At 47.5% G+C, this 12,094-nt stretch overlaps 1 protein-coding gene across 4 annotated transcripts in view; it reads left to right on the top strand.

Annotated features, from left to right (window-relative positions):
* Nucleotides 1-1,273: 1,273 nt before the first annotated feature.
* Nucleotides 1,274-12,094, top strand: part of DPF2 (double PHD fingers 2) — a 55,811-nt gene continuing 44,990 nt past the window's right edge. For 2 of the 4 annotated variants that reach the window (XM_077287701.1, XM_077287703.1), the window contains exon 1: nucleotides 1,274-1,411. In XM_077287701.1, the coding sequence (XP_077143816.1) occupies nucleotides 1,323-1,411 (89 nt within the window). In that variant the 5' untranslated portion in view covers nucleotides 1,274-1,322. Of the gene's footprint in view, nucleotides 1,611-12,094 lie in introns of all 4 variants that reach the window. The other 2 variants (XM_077287704.1, XM_077287705.1) reach the window with 1 other exon arrangement.

A 12,094-nucleotide genomic window follows, 5' to 3' on the forward strand; every position in this document is an offset into this window, starting at 1 on the left:
GTACACCGGGTGTATACCTGCTGGGGACAGAGCCGCATGGTACACCGGGTGTATACCTGCTGGGGACAGAGCCGCATGATACATTGGGTGTATACCTGCTGGGGACAGGGCCGCATGATACATTGGGTGTATACCTGCTGGGGACAGAGCCGCATGATACACCGGGTGTATACCTGCTGGGGACAGGGCCGCATTGTACACCGGGCGTATACCTGCTGGGGACAGAGCCGCATGATACACCGGGTGTATACCTGCTGGGGACAGGGCCGCATGATACACCGGGTGTATACCTGCTGGGGACAGGGCCGCATGATACACCGGGCGTATACCTGCTGGGGACAGAGCCGCATGATACACCGGGTGTATACCTGCTGGGGACAGGGCCGCATGATACACCGGGTGTATACCTGCTGGGGACAGAGCCGCATGATACATCGGGTGTATACCTGCTGGGGACAGGGCCGCATTGTACACCGGGTGTATACCTGCTGGGGACAGAGCCGCATGATACACCGGGTGTATACCTGCTGGGGACAGGGCCGCATGATTCACCGGGTGTATACCTGCTGGGGACAGGGCCGCATGATACACCGGGTGTATACCTGCTGGGGACAGGGCCGCATGATACACCGGGTGTATACCTGCTGGGGACAGGGCCGCATGATACACCGGGTGTATACCTGCTGGGGACAGGGCCGCATGATACACCGGGTGTATACCTGCTGGGGACAGGGCCGCATGATACACCGGGTGTATACCTGCTGGGGACAGGGCCGCATGATACACCGGGGCATACAGCACATTGCGCAGGGTATCCCAGGCTGCTCTGCTGGGACTTGTAGTGACTTGTGTCCTCACACACAGCACATAGCGCAGGGTATCCCAGGCTGCTCTGCTGGGACTTGTAGTGACTTGTGTCCCCACATACAGCACATAGTGCAGTGTATCCCAGGCTGCTGTGCTGGGACTTGTGTCCCCACATACAGCACATAGTGCAGTGTATCCCAGGCTGCTGTGCTGGGACTTGTGTCCCCACATACAGCACATAGTGCAGTGTATCCCAGGCTGCTGTGCTGGGACTTGTATCCCGACATACAGCACATAGTACAGTGTATCCGCAGGCTGCTGTGCTGGGACTTGTAGTGACTTGTGTCCCCACACACAGCACATTATGCAGTATATACCAGGCTGCTGTGCTGGGACATGGTGACAGGTTGGACATTGCATCATTATTCACTACGGCATATAAGGCCTGGAGACTGGAAAGTTTCCTGCAGCCCTGTATACAGCGTGCAGCTCCGCTCTAGTGCGCAGGCCCGACAATGACGTCACGACCGTGCGCGCAGGCGCACTTGCCGAGCGCTTGTGTCGCGGGAGAGAGCGAGAAGATGGCGGCGGCGGTGGAAAAGATGTGAGTGGAGGAGACGGAGAGTGGATGAAGTGTGATGTCTCTGACTGAGGGGGAAGGAAACGGCGGGGAAAGTGGCGGCGGAGGAGCGCAGTGACGCCTCGTCATGTATCTGGGCGTGAGGAGAGGAAGCGAGGACGAGAAAGTGACGTGGAAAGTGGCTGAGAGGAGGCGGAGGGGACTGAGGAGGGAGCAGCAGGAGGTGCGGAGGGGACAGGGACGGCGGCTGTGCGGGACACGGCGAGGGGAAGCGGCCTCTGCCCAGGGCACAGCTGCTGCAGCACCGCCACGGCTGCCTGTATGTGTGTGTGTGCGCATATATATATATATATATATATATATATATATATATATATATATATATATATATATATATATATATATATATATATATATATATAGTGTGTATTCACACACACCAGTGTTGCAGCTGAAATCCCAGAACCATATCTGTCTGTATCTCTGGTATTCCAGCTGTATAGCTGCCATGTATAACCTGTGTGTGTATAACCTGTGTGTGTATAACCTGTGTGTCCACACATTGCAGTGCGCATCTGCAGTAGCTCCTGGGCTAAGAAGCGTATATAGCTCTCATAATGTAGATCTTGCACACACTCTTAGTAGCGCTGCACATTTCCATGCAGCCCGTCCTCTTTTGTGTTGCGTCACTGCCTCTCTGTCCTCTTCATTGTTCTCCCGGATCTATTCATCATGTATCTTCCATGGGGCACAGAGGACCTGCTGCGGGTTCATGTCCCTAGTAATTTATATATCACTTCTTGCCCAAGTGGTCATTACTTTTTTTCCTCTGTCGATCACCCACACTTCTGAATGGAGCGTGCAGGTGTCAGCGTTTTACAGAGTCCTTACAGTGGTCAGTTCTGCTGACTTTTACTTAAAGTGCTATCTGGGTCTTAGGATATTTTTTTCCAATAGGGCTAAGAACTTACCAGCAGATAGTTGCTACCTACCTGCCTGTTTTACCCTGTGGCGATCTGTTCCGGCTCAGGTGGCGATTCTCCTGCTTCCTTTGACATCACGTCAACATAACAGTTCAACCTCCTCCGCTCTGTTCTGTTGTTGAGACATCACTGGTAACATGTTGATTGACAGCTTAGTCCCCTCTGTGTTGGGTTGATCTGTCAATGACAGTAGTGATACTAATGTGTTGACGTGGCGTCACAGGAAGCAGGAGACTCGTCGGCAGGAGTGCTTCTGTGATACTGTGTTGGGAGAGATCGTGTACGGCAGAATAGGTAGGTAGTTTGTAACTATCGGTCCGTAAAGGTTGTGGACCCACAGCAACCTCCCCTAAGTTCCAGATAAGCTTCTTAAAAGTTCACCACTACTATAAAAAAAATGAACTTAATAGGCTCAGTGAAGTGAAAAAATGTAAAAGAAAAAAAAAAAGCTCAAAGCTTCTCACCGATCGAGGCGCCGCCCTTCTGCACTGTACATCAACATCTGGGGTAGGGATGTGTCTTGTGACTACTGCAGCTAATCAGTGGCCACTGTTTGGCTGCAGGCTTCACAATCCATCCGAACTAGAAGAAACTGTTAAGGCCCCGTCTCACTAAGCGATTTACCAACGATCACGACCTGCAATACGACCTGGCCGTGATCGTTGGTAAGTCGCTGTGTGGTCGCTGGGGAGCTGTCACACAGACCGCTCTCTCCAGCGACCAACGATCAGGGGAACGACTTCGGTATCGTTGAAACTGTCTTCAACGATGCCGAAGTCCCCCTGCAGCACCCGGGTAACCAGGGTAAACATCGGGTTACTAAGCGCAGGGCCGCGCTTAGTAACCCGATGTTTACCCTGGTTACCAAAAAAAACAAACAGTACATACTCGCCTTTCGGTGTCCAGGTCCCTTGCCGTCTGCTTCCTGCTCTGACTGAGATCCGGCCGTACAGTGAGAGCAGAGCGCAGCGGTGACGTCACTGCTGTGCTCTCACTTCTCACTGTACGGCCGGCAGTCAGTGAGAGCAGGAAGCAGACGGCAAGGGACCTGGACACCGAAAGGCGAGTATGTACTGTTTGGTTTTTTTTACATTTACGCTGGTAACCAGGGTAAACATCGGGTTACTAAGCGCGGCCCTGCGCTTAGTAACCCGATGTTTACCCTGGTTACCAGTGAAGACATCGCTGGATCGGTGTCACACACACCGATTCAGCGATGTCAGCGGGGCCTCAACGACCAAAAAAAGGTCCAGGCCATTCCGACACGACCAGCGATCTCGCAGCAGGGGCCTGATCGCTGGTACGTGTCACACATAGCGAGATCGCTATGGAGGTCGCTGTTGCGTCACAAAACTTGTGACTCAGCAGCGATCTCGTTAGCGATCTCGCTATGTGAGACGGGGCCTTTAGTAAGCAGTGAGGTTACATAGTTACATAGTTACATAGTTATTAAGGTTGAAGGAAGACTGTAAGTCCATCTAGTTCAACCCATAGCCTAACCTAACATGCCCTAACATGTTGATCCAGGGGAAGGCAAAAAAACCCCATGTGGCAAAGAGTAACTCCACCATGGGGAAAAAAATTCCTTCCCGACTCCACATACGGCAATCAGACTAGTTCCCTGGATCAACGCCTTATTAAGGAATCTAGTGCATATACCCTGTAACATTATACTTTTCCAGAAAGGTATCCAGTCCCCTCTTAAATTTAATTAATGAATCACTCATTACAACATCATACGGCAGAGAGTTCCATAGTCTCACTGCTCTTACAGTAAAGAATCCGCGTCTGTTATTATGCTTAATTAAACCTTCTTTCCTCCAGACGTAGAGGATGCCCCCTTGTCCCTGTCTCAGGTCTATGATTAAAAAGATAATCAGAAAGGTCTTTGTACTGTCCCCTCATATATTTATACATTAACATAAGATCACCCCTTAGTCTTCGTTTTTCCAAACTAAATAGCCCCAAGTGTAATAACCTATCTTGGTATTGCAGACCCCTCAGTCCTCTAATAACCTTGGTCGCTCTTCTCTGCACCCGCTCCAGTTCAGCTATGTCTTTCTTATACACCGGAGACCAGAACTGTGCACAGTATTCTAAGTGTGGTCGAACTAGTGACTTGTATAGAGGTAAAATTATGTTCTCCTCATGAGCATCTATGCCTCTTTTAATACATCCCATTATTTTATTTGCCTTTGTAGCAGCTGCCTGACACTGGCCACTGAATATGAGTTTGTCATCCACCCATACACCCAGGTCTTTTTCATTGACGGTTTTGCCCAGAGTTTTAGAATTAAGCACATAGTTATACATCTTATTACTTCTACCCAAGTGCATGACCTTACATTTATCCCCATTAAAGCTCATTTGCCATTTATCAGCCCAAGCTTCTAGTTTACATAAATCATCCTGTAATATAAAATTGTCCTCCCCTGTATTGATTACCCTGCAGAGTTTAGTGTCATCTGCAAATATTGAAATTCTACTCTGAATGCCCCCTACAAGGTCATTAATAAATATGTTAAAAAGAAGAGGGCCCAATACTGACCCCTGTGGTACCCCACTGCTAACCGTGACCCAGTCCGAGTGTGCTCCATTAATAACCACCCTTTGTTTCCTATCCCTGAGCCAGCTCTCAACCCACTTACACATATTTTCCCCTATCCCCATTACTCTCATTTTATGTAACAACCTTTTGTGTGGCACCGTATCAAAAGCTTTGGAAAAGTCCATATATACTACGTCCACTGGGTTCCCTTGGTCCAGTCCTGAACTTACCTCTTCATAGAAGCTGATCAAATTAGTCTGACATGAACGGTCCCTAGTAAACCCGTGCTGATACTGGGTCATGAGGTTATTCCTCTTCAGATACTCCAGTATAGCATCCCTTAGAATGCCCTCCAGGATTTTACCCACAGTAGAGGTTAAACTTACTGGCCTATAATTACCGAGTTCAGTTTTTGCCCCTTTTTTGAATATTGGCACCACATTTGCTATACGCCAGTCCTGTGGTACAGACCCTGTTATTATTGAGTCTTTAAAGATTAAAAATAATGGTCTATCAATGACTGTACTTAGTTCCTGCAGTACTCGGGGGTGGATCCCATCCGGGCCCGGAGATTTATCAATTTTAGTTATTTTTAGACGCCGCTGTACTTCCTGCTGGGTTAAGCAGGTGACATTTAATGGGGAATTTTTATCACTGATCATATTGTCTGCCATGGGATTTTCTTTTGTAAATACTGATGAAAAAAAGTCATTTAGCATATTGGCTTTTTCCTCATCCTCATCCACCATTTCCCCCAGACTATTTTTAAGGGGGCCAACACTGTCATTTTTTAGTTTCTTACTATTTATGTAGTTAAAGAATATTTTGGGATTATTTTTACTCTCTCTGGCAATGAGTCTCTCTGTCTCAATCTTTGCTGCCTTGATTTGCTTTTTACAGAATGTATTTAATTTTCTGTATTTATTTAATGCCTCCTCACTACCTACTTCCTTTAATTCTCTAAATGCTTTCTTTTTGTCCCTTATTGCGCCCCTTACAGCTCTATTTAGCCATATTGGTTTCCTCCTATTTCTAGTATGTTTATTCCCATACGGTATATACTGTGCACAGGTCCTATCCAGGATGCTAATAAATGTCTCCCATTTTCTTTGTGTATTTTTGTGTCTCAGGATATCGTCCCAGTTAATTGCACCAAGATCCTCTCTCATCCGTTGGAAATTTGCCCTCCTGAAGTTTAGTGTCCTTGTAACCCCCCTACTACCCATCTTATTAAAGGTTACATGAAAACTTATTATTTTGTGATCACTATTCCCCAAGTGACCCCCAACCCTTATATTTGATATGCGGTCTGGCCTGTTGGTTAATATTGGGTCTAGCAGTGCCCCCCTCCTTGTTGGGTCCTGAACCAGTTGTGAAAGGTAATTGTCTCTCATAGTTGTCAAAATCCGATTACCTTTGCTGGAACTGCAGGTTTCTGTTCCCCAATCTATTTCAGGGTAGTTGAAGTCCCCCATAATAATGACTTCTCCTTGAGTCGCAGCTTCATCTATTTGCTTTACGAGGATATTCTCCATTGCTTCCATTAGTTTTGGAGATTTATAACAAACCCCTATCGGTAATTTATTATTTTTTCCCCCTCCCCTTATCTCCACCCACAGAGACTCTACATTTTCATTAGATTCACCTATATTATCACGCAGGATGGGTTTTAAGGTCGATTTTACATACAGACACACCCCACCCCCTCGCTTATCTGTACGGTCATTTCTGAACAGGCTATAGCCCTGCAAGTTAACAGCCCAGTCATGGCTCTCATCCAGCCACGTCTCAGATATCCCCACCATGTCATAATTATGCTCCAACAACATTAGTTCTAATTCATCCATTTTGTTGGCGAGGCTTCTGGCATTAGTATACATGCACTTGATGTTACTCTCTGTACCTCTATTCTTTCTTAAATTACTAACTATTCTAACCCCACCCCCCATGCCACCGCCACCCCCAACTTCCTTATTTGTGCCCAGGTCTCTATCTGCACTATCTTCCCCTCCTATAAAATGAATACCCTCCCCCCCCCAATCCCTAGTTTAAACACTCCTCCAACCTTCTAACCATTTTCTCCCCCAGCACAGCTGCACCTTCCCCATTGAGGTGCAGCCCGTCCCTAGCGTAGAGCCTGTAGCCAACTGAGAAGTCGGCCCAGTTCTGCAGGAACCCAAACCCCTCCTTCCTACACCAATTCTTGAGCCACTTATTAACCTCCCTAATCTCCTGTTGCCTCTCTGGCGTGGCACGTGGTACAGGCAGTATTTCGGAAAATACCACGTTGGAGGTCCTTGCTTTCAGCTTGCAGCCTAATTCCCTGAAATCATCTTTAAGGACCTTCCACCTACCTCTAACTTTGTCATTTGTGCCAATGTGCACCATGACCGCTGGGTCTTCACCAGCCCCTCCCAGTAATCTGTCCACCCGATCAGCGATGTGTTGGACTCGAGCGCCAGGTAGGCAGCACACCGTCCGACGATCCCTGTCTTTGTGACAGATTGCCCTATCTGTTCCCCTAATAATTGAGTCCCCCACTACCAGCACCTGTCTGGCCTGCCCTGCTCTCCTTTTTCCCTCCTTACTGGAGCAGTCACTCCTCCGGCTTTCAGAGGACATGCCTGGCTGCAGCAGTGCTACCCCTGTACTGGCACCCCCCTCATCTGCCAACTTAGCAAACTTATTGGGGTGTGCCAGATCAGGACTAGCCTCCCTGGCACTCTTCCCTCTACCCCGCCTTCTATCTGTCACCCAGCTAACTGCCACACTGTCCTGCAGCTCCATCCTACCATCCCCCTCCTCATCTATCCCATTGAGCGTCTGCTCTGTGAGCAGAAGACTCCTCTCCATATTGTCTATGGATCTCAGTGTTGCCAGCTGCACATTTAGATCCAGTATCTGGGTTTCCAAATGCACAATGTGCTCACATCTCGCACAGCAGTATGCACCCTCGATCGGCTGGTCAAGGACTGCATACATGTGGCAAGATGTACACTGGATGGCATTAACAATTGTGGAGCACATTTCCTAATGGGGATTGCACCACACAGAAACGTTAATTAAAAATAAATACAAAGTATTAATTAAACCAAAAAAAAAAAACAGAAGCAATTCCTCCCTTGGAAACTCCCTGATTCCAAAGTCACTGAATCACAAGTCACACACTTACCGCCATTCACACTTACGCTCAGGTCACACTCAGCTCGCTCACTCGCTGTGCTGAAGATTTATAGATTTTTTTTTTTTTTTTTTTCTCTCTATCTCCCCTCAACAGCAATCCACCTTGCTGTTCAGATGCACTTCCAAAAAGGACTTGAGCCCCAAACAGCTGCCCCTTATATCCCCTTAATTATGAGCCCCCACCCTAAGTTAACTCCTTATGAATATAGCTACTCCCAATTCAGCAACTCACTCCAATTCACACAGGTATTTGTTAAAGGCCTTCCAAATACCTCTTCACTGAATCACAAGTCACACACTTACCGCCGTTCACACTTACGCTCAGGTCACACTCAGCTCGCTCACACTCGCTGTGCTGAAGATTTATAGATTTTTTTTTTTTTTTTTCCTCTCTATCTCCCCTCAACAGCAATCCACCTTGCTGTTCAGATGCACTTCCAAAAAGGACTTGAGCCCCAAACAGCTGCCCCTTATATCCCCTTAATTATGAGCCCCCACCCTAAGTTAACTCCTTATGAATATAGCTACTCCCAATTCAGCAACTCACTCCAATTCACACAGGTATTTGTTAAAGGCCTTCCAAATACCTCTTCACTGAATCACAAGTCACACACACTTACCGCCGTTCACACTTACGCTCAGGTCACACTCAGCTCGCTCACACTCGCTGTGCTGAAGATTTATAGATTTTTTTTTATTTTTTTTTTCTCTCTATCTCCCCTCAACAGCAATCCACCTTGCTGTTCAGATGCACTTCCAGGTAACAGAATTGATCATGTCTTTTCAACATCCATGAAGTATTAGAAGACTTTGGCTGTGTTTTTTTCAGTTATTCAGTCTTATAATCCCTTTCTTCTCCACTACTTTGCTCCTGACTTGACATTGTAGACTTCTGCTTGGTGTAGACTCACTAATGCTGCCATCTCTCTCTGTGCAGTTATCCATCTGTAATGCTTTTTGTGACGTGCTCTTGTATTGTCTTGCATGTGATCTAGGCCTCCGAGCAAGGTTACTCCTGGTTCTTCTATTGCTTTGTCGGGGAAAGCACCACATACTTCTTTGTTTGGCATTTCCAGGGTGTAAACGTAGCTGTCAATCTCGCCACATTAGGATCTCTTATAGATACTTAAATGAAAGGGGTTCATTGCTCATCGAAAATTGAATGTCTATCATTAGTCTGATCTGTAAAAGCTTTTTTTTTTTTTTTGTCTTATGGAAAATGCTCTCTTCATGCAGAACACTTTTTAGTTACAATCTTCCTGGTTCAGCTTTTTCGTCTAGAGCTTTACATTGTGCATTTCAGTTTTGGGGCATCATTAACCCCTTCCCGACCCATGACGCCTATGCGGCGTCATGGAATGATCGCGTCCCTGCAGATCGGGTGAAGGGGTTAACTCCTATTTTACCCGATCTGCAGGGAGAGGGGGAGTGGTACTTCAGCCCAGGGGGGGTGGCTTCAAGCCCCCCCCCCCCCCCCCGGGCCAAGATCGCTCTGATTGGCAGTTTCACTTTCAACAGCCAATCAGAGCGATTTGTAAAATTTCACCTAAAAAACTGGTGAAATATTACAATCCAGCCATGGCCGATGCTGCAATATCATCGGCCATGGCTGGAAATACTCAAGTGACCCCCCCCCCCACACCCACCGATCGCCCCCCCAGTCCTCCGTTATGGGGTCCGGTCCCCTCCGTCCGCCTGCCGGCTCCCCCGTCCTCCTGTCCGCTCCCTCCTTGTTTGTATACACCCCCCCTGTGCTCCGATCCACCACCCCTTCATACTTACCGATCCTCCCGGTGTCCGTACGTCTCCTCGCTGGGCGCCGCCATCTTCCAAAATGGCGGGCGCATGCTCAGTCCGCCCGCCTAATCTGCCAGCCGGCAGATTCCTTACAGGTACATTTTGATCGCTGTGGTAGGTTCTATCACAGCGATCAAAATAAAAAAAATAATAAATAACACCCCCCCCCCCTTTATCACCCCCATAGGGACAATAATAAAATAAAGAATTTTTTTTTTTTTTTTTTCGTTTTCCACTAGGGTTAGGGTTAGAACTAGGGTTTGAACTAGGGGTAGGGTTAGGGTTAGGGGTAGGGTTAGGGTTATGGCATGTGCACACAGTGCGCATCGGCCGCGGATCCGCTGCGCATCGGCCGCGGATCGGCAGCGGATTGGCCGCGGATCCGCAGCGGATTGGCCGCTGCGAATTCGAAGCAGTTTTCCATCAGGTTTACAGTACCATGTACACCTAAGGAAAACCAAATCCGCTGTGCCCATGGTGCGGAAAATTCCGTGCAGAAACGCTGCATTGTATTTTCCGCAGCATGTCAATTCTTTGTGCGGATTCCGCAGCGTTTTACACCTGTTCCTCAATAGGAATCCGCAGGTGAAATCCGCACAAAAAAAACACTGGAAATCTGCTGTAAATCCGCAGGTAAAACGCAGTGCCTTTTACCTGCAGATTTTTCAAAAATCGTGCGGAAAAATCTCACACGAATCCGCAACGTGGGCACATAGCCTTAGGGTTAGGGTTGGAATTAGAGTTAGGGTTGGAATTAGGGCTAGGGTTTGAAATAGGGTTAAGATTAGGCTTGTGGTTAGGGTTACGGATAGGGTTAGGGGTGTGTTGGGGTTACAGTTGTGGTTAGGGTTGGGATTAGGGTTACGGTTGGGATTAGGGTTAGGATTAGGGTTGGAATTAGGGTTACGGGTGTGTTGCGGTTAGGGTTGTGGTTAGGGGTGTGTTGGGGTTAGGGTTGTGATTAGGGTTATGGCTACAGTTGGGATTAGGATTAGGGGTGTGTTGGGGTTAGTGTTGAAGTTAGAATTGAGGGGTTTCCACTGTTTAGGCACATCAGGGGTCTCCAAACACAACATGGCGCCACCATTGATTCCAGCCAATCTTGCGTTCAAAAAGTCAAATGGTGCTCCCGCCCTTCCAAGCCCCGACGTGCGCCCAAACAGTGGTTTACCCCCACATTTGGGGTACCAGCGTACTCAGGACAAACTGGGCAACAACTGTTGGGGTCCAATTTCTCCTGTTACCCTTGCAAAAATAAAAAATTACTTGCTAAAACATAATTTTTGAGGAAAAAACAATTATTTTTTATTTTCACGGCTCTGCGTTATAAACTTCTGTGAAGCACTTGGGGGTTGAAAGTGCTCACCACACATCTAGATAAGTTCCTTCGGGGGTCTAGTTTCCAAAATGGGGTCACTTGTGGGGTGTTTCTACTGTTTAGGCACATCAGGGGCTCTGCAAATGCAATGTGACGCCCGCAGACCATTCCATCAAAGTCTGCATTTCAAAACGTCACTACTTCCCTTCCGAACCCCGACGTGTGCCAAAACAGTGGTTTACCCCCACATATGGGGTATCAGCGTACTCAGGAGAAACTGGACAACAACTTTTGGGGTCCAATTTCTCCTGTTACCCTTGGGAAAATAAAAAATTGTGGGCTAAAAAATCATTTTTGAGAAAAGAAAAATTATTTTTTATTTTCATGGCTCTGCGTTATAAACTTCTGTGAAGCACTTGGGGGTTCAAAGTGCTCACCACACATCTAGATTAGTTCCTTGGGAGGTCTAGTTTCCAAAATGGGGTCACTTGTGCGGGAGCTCCAATGTTTAGGCACACAGGGGCTCTCCAAACGCGACATGGTGTCCGCTAATGATTGGAGCTAATTTTCCATTCAAAAAGCCAAATGGCATGCCTTCCCTTCCGAGCCCTGCCGTGCGCCCAAACAGTGGTTTACCCCCACATATGGGGTATCATCGTACTCAGGACAAACTGGACAACAACATTTGGGGTCCAATTTCTCCTATTACCCTTGGGAAAATAAAAAATTCTGGGCTAAAAATCATTTTTGAGGAAAGAAACATTATTTTTTTATTTTCACGGCTCTGCGTTATAAACTTCTGTGCAGCACCTGGGGGTTATAAGTGCTCACTATGCATCTAGATAAGTTCCTTGGGGGGGTCTAGTTTCCAAAATGGG

The sequence above is a fragment of the Ranitomeya variabilis genome, chromosome 2 (genome assembly GCF_051348905.1).
Source record: "Ranitomeya variabilis isolate aRanVar5 chromosome 2, aRanVar5.hap1, whole genome shotgun sequence".
Taxonomy (NCBI): domain Eukaryota; kingdom Metazoa; phylum Chordata; class Amphibia; order Anura; family Dendrobatidae; genus Ranitomeya; species Ranitomeya variabilis.